This window comes from Eimeria acervulina, genomic scaffold (assembly GCF_000499425.1).
Source record: "Eimeria acervulina Houghton genomic scaffold, Eah_scaff1259, whole genome shotgun sequence".
Taxonomy (NCBI): Eukaryota; Apicomplexa; class Conoidasida; order Eucoccidiorida; family Eimeriidae; genus Eimeria; species Eimeria acervulina.
Genome location: NW_013549322.1, coordinates 1 through 7,732, shown reverse-complemented (window position 1 = coordinate 7,732; position 7,732 = coordinate 1). Strand labels below are relative to the sequence as shown.

The window sequence follows — 7,732 nt, the reverse complement described above, 5'->3', positions numbered from 1 at the left end:
CAAGTAGCTAAACCCTAAACCCTAAACCCTAATTTGTGCATAACGTTCTTCAGTCGAGAGGCAGCCTCGGCCTCTGCCAGACCCCCATGCTACTAAACGCTAAACCCTAAACCCTAAGGTGCGTTTGCTTTTGTTTTAATAAAACAAATTTTATGACAGCATCAGTTGAGGGTAGGGTTTCTGTTGGGGGTTGCTGGGGTCCGCGCGCCTCCAAACCCTAAACCCTAAACCCTCGTTATTAGAGCCAGCAAAGAGGAGAATTGAGGAGTTTTATAACGCTAGGGTTTTGCTTTTTATTAAGCTGCTGCTGCACATCAGCTAACAGCTTCTTTCTGAAAGCAGCAGAAGCAGCAGCAGGCTCAGCAGCAAAACTCCAAAACACCTTAACCATCGCGCGCGCCCCGAATGCTGCAGCAGCAACAGCAGCAGCAACAGCAGCAGCAGCAGCAGCAGCAGCAAACCCAAACAAAACAAACATGCAGCTATACAAAATAATGCTGCAAGCAAAGCACAGATAGAAAAACAATAAAACAAGAAACAAACACGCCGCACTAAAAGCAGCAGCAGCAACAGCAGCAGCAGCAACAGCAGCAGTAGTAGCAGCAGCAGCAACAGCAGAAGCAGCAAAAGCAGTATCAGTAGCAATAATAGCAGCAACAGTAGCAGCAGCAACAAACAACAGCAGCAACCGCAGTAGCAACACCAACAAACACCAACAGCAAAAGCAGCAGCAACACCAAGAGCAGCAGCAGAAGCAGCAGCAGACGCAGCAACAGCAGCAACGGACTCAACTATCGGAAGAGGCGGCCCTTTATGATGCAGAATTAATAGAAAGCCAGGGTTTAGGGTTTAGGGTTTAGGGTTTAGGGCTCACAAGAGAAGGGTTTTAGGGGTATATTTGTTTTTGCTTCAAACAAAAAACAATAAAGAGTATCCAGCAAAAAAGCAGCATAGAGAGCACTAGCCCCTTTATCTGCTGCTGCTGCTGCTGCTGGTGAGTCGTCATTCTTCTTCTTCTTCTTGCTGCTGCGGCTGTTGCCTGCTGCTACGCCTGTGGCAGCACTCCCTGTTGCTGCTGCTGCTGCTGCTTCCGGTAGGTCCGCTGTGCTGCTGCTTCGGTTTCGCATAGCAGCAACGAGGGAAGCAACAGCAGCAGGGTGTGCTCTGCTGCTGCTGCTGCTGCTGCTGTTGCTGCTGGCTAAAGCAGCAACGACAGCGGCCTCCAGAGCAGCCTGAGACTCCCCGCTGTTGCTGCTGCTGCTGCTGCTGCTGCTGCTGCTGCTGCTATGTTGCACGTTGTCTTGTGTTTTTTTTCTTTTTTTGTTGTCTTCTGCTGCTGCTCCCTCTATTAGAGATGCCCCTACAGCCTTTTGCTGCTGCTGCCGCAGCCACCGCCGCAGCAGCAAACTCTGAGATGACCCCCACTCAATAAACATCAAATTCAAAGCCTCTAGTTCGGAGTGCGTCGTCAGCAGAAAGAACCTAAACCCTAAACCCTAAACCCTAAACCCTAAACCCTAAAGTGTGGAGTTGAAGAGGCAATCAACAATCAGCAACACATATAAACAACACAACATAAACAATAAACCTCAACCACAAACCCTAAACCCTAAACCCTAAACCCTACAATACACAATAGACAGCACACTATGAAGAACCCAATTTTGCATGCATAGCCAGCCGGGGAAACATAAACCCTAAACCCTAAACCCTAGACTCTCTACGCAAACACCCTAAACCACTAGCCATGCACTTTCAAACCCAAAACCCTCTCTAACAAAAGCTAAACCCTAAACCCTAAACCCTCAGCCCCCACCCGACCTTGGCGTGTTCGCGAGAGATAGTGCAGAGCACTCAAAAGCACCTAGGATTTAGGGTTTAGGGTTTAGGGTTTGTGGTTTACCTCTTAGCGATTCTCTGAGCGGCTGAGCATGCACAGAAAAAGTCGTCGAGGCGCATACCGAAATTCCGTGGGGTTGCTGCTGCTGCTGCTTCTGGCTGCTGCTGCTGCTGCTGCTGCTGCTGCTGCTGCTGCTGCTCCTCTGCAGTTACTGCAGCATCTTCGTGCAGCAGCAGCAGCAATGGCCGCAGCAGGGCAGAAAAGCACTTAGCAATCAAAGCTGTTAAGTTGCTGCAGAGAAAAGGAGCAACCCCACTGAAGTCGCAAGCAACAGCAACAGCAGCAGCAGCAGAAGCAGCAGAACCTGTGTCTGTGTCGTTGCCTGAGTCTGCTGCTGCGCCTGCAGCAGCAGCAGCAGCAGGGCCCCGAAGCAGCAGCAGCTGCATCCGGCTAGGCCCCACAGCCTGCAGCAGCAGCCTCTCCCCCTCCAAGCCTACAGCAACAGCAGCAGCACCTCGAGCCGTCATACGCTGTGCTGCAGCAAGATACTCAGCAGCAGCAGCAGCAAGCGACTCCCTCTGTGGGGTAGCAGCAGCAGCAGGGACCGAACCATCTTCTGTCGCCGCTGCAGCTGCTGCTGTTGTTGCTGCCGGCGCCTCTACCGCTGGCGTTGCAACAGCAGCAGCTGCAGCAGCAGCATCTGCTGCAGCAGCAGCAGCAGCAGCAGGAACTCGTTTTGTCTCAGCAGCTAGACTGGCAATTACCGCCAAGTTGTCTTGTCGGGGCCCTCTGGCTGCAGCGCGTGCTGCTGCAGCACCTCCCGCTGCAGTTGCTGCTGCAGCAGCTGCAGCTGCTGAAACAGCTGCAGCAATGTGCTGCCTAACAAAGAGGGGCCCGCAGCTCTCTGCCCAGCCGTAAGACATCTGCTGCAGCAGCCTCCGCTTGATGCTGTTGGCTGCAGCAATGTGCGATGTACGCAGCATCAATATCAGTTGTTTGTCTGCATACAAACCCCCAAGGCACCACCCTGCTGCTGCTGCTGCTGTTGCTGTCCGTGTTGCTGGTGGCGCCCCTGAGGCTGCTGCTGGAATCGGCAGTAAGCCCAATTCTTCGCCCACCCTGCTGCTGCTGCTGCTGCTGCTGCTGCTGCTGCTGCGCCTGAGGTGCATCTGCAGCAGCAACTCGTCCTCACGCATGCGCCTGAGGATGCCCAGTGCCTCCTGGCGTTGCAGCAGGCAGTCGCGGCAGCTGCTGCACAATCCTACTGCTGCTGCTGTTGTTGTTGTGGTTGCTGCTGTTGCCGTTGCTGTTGTTGTTGTTGCTGCTGTTGCTGCTGCTGTTGTTGTCGTTGTTGCTGCTGCTGCTGATGTTTGGCGGTTTGCTTCAGCGTCGGAGTCTCCTGCCGCTGCTGCTGTTGTTGCTGCTGCTGCTTCTGGGCCTATTCCTGCTTCAGAACTTCCTGCAGCAGCAGCAGCAGCAGTAGCAGCAGGTTCTCTGGGGAGGCGAAGCCTCTTCCCGCACGCGTCGCAGTAGTTGGGGTGTACGTACACCCAAAACACTTGGCGCCAGGCAGCAGCAGCAGACTGAGGATGAGCTGCTGCTTCTAAGGCTCCTGCTGTTGCTGCTGTTTCTGCTGCTGTTGCTGCTGCTGTTGTTGCTGCTGTTGCTGCTGTACCTGCGGCAGCAGCTGCTGACGCTTCGGTGCTAACTGCTTCTGATGGGCAGGCAGCAGCACTTGCTGCTAAAGCCTGCGCCTCCCGCTGCTGCGGCTGCTGCAGTGCTGCAGCAAATCTTTTGAACGCTTTCGAAGCAGAAAGCCGCTTCATGCACAGTGACCTGTAGGCCACAGCAGACAGTGCTGCAGTTGCTGTTGTTGCTGCTGCTGTTGCTCTTGCTGTTGCTCGTGCTGCAGCTGCTGCTTCCGCTGTTTGCATTTCTGTTGTAACCACTGTTGCTATTGTAGCTGATCCTTCTGCTTCAGTTACTGATGCTGCAGAAGGATCTTGTGTTTGCTGCTGCTGCTGCTGCTGCTCTGCATGCCGCGGCTGTCTGGTGGAGCAGCAACCAACAGCAACAAGCAGGGCCCGTACATCCGCAGCAGAAGGCAGCAAAGACACAATTGCTGCTGCAAGAGATGGGCAAAGCAACAGTTGCTGCAGTGAACTCACTGCTGCTCGGCGTTGCTGCTGCTGCTGCTGCTGCTGTTCGGTGGCAGCCACAACGAGGCAGTCTTCGCCGTCGCTGCAGCTGAGGACGCATACATCTGAGTTGCTGCTGTCGTGGGTTTTGTTGTTGCGCTCATTGCTGCTGCTGCTGCTAATACTGCAGCAACTCATTTCCCCCTCCGATTCTTGCTGCTGCTTCCGCCGCTGCTGCTGCTTCCGACGCTGCTGCTGCTTCCGAGGGCGGCGGGGGCCCCTTCTAGGACTCCCCACGCCCACTCCGATTATACCAACATCGGATTCGGAGCTGCTGCTGCTACTGCTGCTGCTGCTGCTGCAGTTCCTGCTGCAATTTGTGCTGCCCCCGTCTCTGCTGCTGCAGCGGCTGGGGACCCCCCCTGACTGTGCCATCGCTGCAGAAGACAGAGGGCCCCATAGGGGCCCGCATGCATTTTGAAGTGGATATAAATTCAAAGGATGCACTCCCAGTGTAGCTCAAGGGAAACAAAGCCCCACAAAAGAGCGGAGGGGGGCCCCCCAAGGGGCCCCCCCAGTAGCAGCTGCTCTTCCCGGTGTACAGACAGTGCTGATGTTTGCTCTGGTTATATGTTTATCGTGTCTGTAGTTTTATCAATGCATATATACTAAAGTAATCAAAGTCTAAAGCTGCGTATTTCTGTTTAAAATAGTTGAAATTGTAGCGTAGTACATGCAGAAGGCTTTGCCGTATTTGGAGTGTATAGGCAGCTCCTCTTTCGTACCGAACCGCCATAGACCGGCGCGGAATACGTTGCAGTGTGCGTTGAATAATGGTATATTGCTTGTAATTCTTTTCAATTTATTAATAAATTGTTTTTATTTAAATTATAAACCTTATTTAAAGTCAAATAAGCATCGAATTAAGCGCTGTTACCCTCTTTTTGCAGAGCGTTCCGCTGGTGGTTTGCTGCTGCGTTGAGCAGCAGCGGCAACAGCACGAACGGCAGGTGCCTGGAGGCTGCTGAGCCTGATAAAAAGGTTTAAAATTGAGGAAATAAATAAAATAACAACAGGAGAATAAATTGTGTTGGATTTACTTTGTTTAATTGGAAGTCAGCGTGCTGAAATGCATCTGCTGCTGCTGCTGCTTCCGCAGCAACAACTGACTGGTGCAGCAGCAAGCCGCAGCAGCAGCAGCAGCAGCAGCTTCCCTCGCACACGGCCAGCTGCAGCACGAGTCGCGGTGGTAGTGGTTGCGCTTGTTGCGTTGGTTATTCTGTAGAACTGTGTTTCTTGTCTGTTTCTCTTCATTGTTTGTAGTTTCTTTGTATTTCCTTACTCAGTTAAAATGGGTGAAGAGGCTGATACTCAGGCGTGGGATACCTCAGTGAAGGAATGGCTCGTGGATACGGGGAAGGTATACGCCGGCGGCATTGCTAGCGTAAGTTGTTGTTTGTTTTTCTTCCTTTTTTGTTGCTGCTGCTTCTTAGACCTTGCTGCAGCAGCTGCTCTTTTGTACACCTGCTGCAGCGAACTTCGCAAGCAGCAAACGCCTCTATCAAATACACATCCTGAGAAAAAGAGGAGGGAGGCCCAACGAGCCATGCTGCTGCTGCTGCTGCTGCTGCTGCTGCTGATCGCCGTTCTCCTCTCCCTTGCACACAAGCCAACTATCCCTTGTGGTGTTTTCGCTGTTTTCTTCTTCTGTTTCGTGCTGCTCTTTCCCTGACCAAGTGGCTGCGTTGCTTCCCTGCTACGGCTGCTGCACCGGTGGCTGCTGCAGCTGCTGCAGCAGGAGGAAGAGAGCTGCTGATGCTTCTTTTTTTCTGCATGTTATATGCGGCTTGTGCTTTATTAATGCACACAAGGCTAGCTAGAAAGAGCAGCTCAGTGTGTGTGTGGTGGTGTTCGCTTGATGAATGCTGCAGTGTAGAGTTCAAAGTGTTTACGGATCTGTCTTTATTATTATTATTGTTAATTACCTCCTCTTTCTTTTATCTTTCCCTCGTTGTATGAATGGCGTTGTTTGACTTCACCCTCCCTCCTTTATTTCGTCCCCACCAGATTCTGATTCACAAGTATATCATCTGCATGTGTGCATTCATCTTGTACTCTCATCATGCATGTGTGCACACATATTTTCATGTATGTCTGGGTATTGTGTAGAATATATATAAAATGTATGAGTGTGTGTGTGTGTGTATATATTCGAGCAGAGTACGATGTGTGTGTACACACGAATTATGCTCTGCTCAAATGAACAACGTATATCTGCATCTGTATATGTATATATATACGCACGTAAATGCATAAATGTATGTATGTATATATTAGTTTCTGAAGGGCGCTGTTTAGTGTTGGTGTTAGTATATGGTATGGATTTGCTCTTTGTTCATTCTTCTCTCTGCGTGGGTGTGATGATGTGCTCTTAGATTGCAGATGGGTGCCGCCTGTTTGGCGCTGCAATAGACAATGGGGAGGATGCGTGGAGTCAGTTGGTGAAGACAGGATATCAGATTGAAGTGCTTCAAGAGGACGGCTCTTCAACTCAAGAGGACTGCGATGAAGCGGAAACCCTGCGGCAAGCAATTGTTGACGGCCGTGCCCCAAACGGTGTTTATATTGGAGGAGTTAAATATAAACTCGCAGAAGTTGTAAGTTTCCTTCATACTCTAGAAGAATAGCGCTTGCTCATCCATGGTGTCGTGCAGTGGGATGCAATCGCCACGCGGGGTGTACAGACACCTCAAAGTTGAATGGTAGTAATAATAGTCATGTTCTTCATGATGATGGAATAAGTGAATAATTAGGGTGTTTTGTGACGGCGTTTTCGTTTTTTTTGTCATTTTCGTCGTTTCTCTTTGTTTATTTCGGGCCGATGATGCAGAAACGTGATTTCACCTATAACGACCAGAACTACGACGTGGCGATTTTGGGGAAGAACAAGGGTGGCGGTTTCCTGATTAAGACTCCGAACGACAATGTGGTGATTGCTCTTTATGACGAGGAGAAGGAGCAGAACAAAGCAGATGCGCTGACAACGGCACTTGCCTTCGCTGAGTACCTGTACCAGGGCGGCTTCTAATTGATCTCCAGTGCACAACCACTTGATGAGAAGGAAAAACCTTTCATAACAACGACTTCCCCCAGTGTTACCACACAGGGAGAAGAGAGACGCACAACTTCTCTACAAATAGCGGACAGCGTATTGCACACCCTGACCTTTGTTTATTGAAGAGGGTGTAGGGGGAGGAGCATCAGCAGGCAGCAGCTTTGGGCGGTCTGGACAGTTCGCCATGGAGGGAGAGCTGTGTAGACACTCGAGAGCAGCAGCAGCAGCACGGTTAAGTGGCAGACGCAGAGACGCCTTTGTTGTACAACTTCTCTCTCACCCGCGTTTGTTGTAGAGAGGAGTATTTATTATGAATGCATATCCAGCAAACAACGAGGCAAACAGCGGGTGCTTACTGCCGTGCAAATGATACGCACACCACCAACCATTTAATAAGTGCTTTTCTTAATATGGCTTGACGCTCCCAGCGACAACCACGGCTAGAGACGAACAATAGATATTATTGGAGATAGTTATTTTCGGTAGGCGGTAGATAGATAGTACATATATATATATATAATACATACGGCTGTTTTTATTGCAGTAGGTAAACATTAGGTCTGCATTCATATATATGTATATATATATATATATATGCATAAACAGTCGGGACTTATTAATAAGGTATATTAGGACTCG

The 7,732-nt window shown here is 50.6% G+C and overlaps 2 protein-coding genes across 2 annotated transcripts; one reads left to right on the top strand and one right to left on the bottom strand.

Annotated features, from left to right (window-relative positions):
- Positions 1–863: 863 nt before the first annotated feature.
- On the bottom strand, positions 864–4,413 carry EAH_00057700 (hypothetical protein, conserved; the record flags this gene model as incomplete). The annotated part of the gene is made up of 2 exons (XM_013393712.1): positions 864–1,482; positions 1,904–4,413. 2 exons carry the CDS (start codon positions 4,411–4,413, stop codon positions 864–866), a joined length of 3,129 nt encoding a protein of 1,042 aa, XP_013249166.1.
- A 916-nt stretch (positions 4,414–5,329) lies between these two features.
- Positions 5,330–7,066, top strand: EAH_00057690 (profilin family protein, putative; the record flags this gene model as incomplete). The annotated part of the gene is made up of 3 exons (XM_013393711.1): positions 5,330–5,422; positions 6,414–6,635; positions 6,869–7,066. The coding sequence occupies 3 exons, from the start codon at positions 5,330–5,332 to the stop codon at positions 7,064–7,066; spliced, it is 513 nt and encodes a 170-aa protein (XP_013249165.1).
- Between the last annotated feature and the right edge of the window lie 666 nt (positions 7,067–7,732).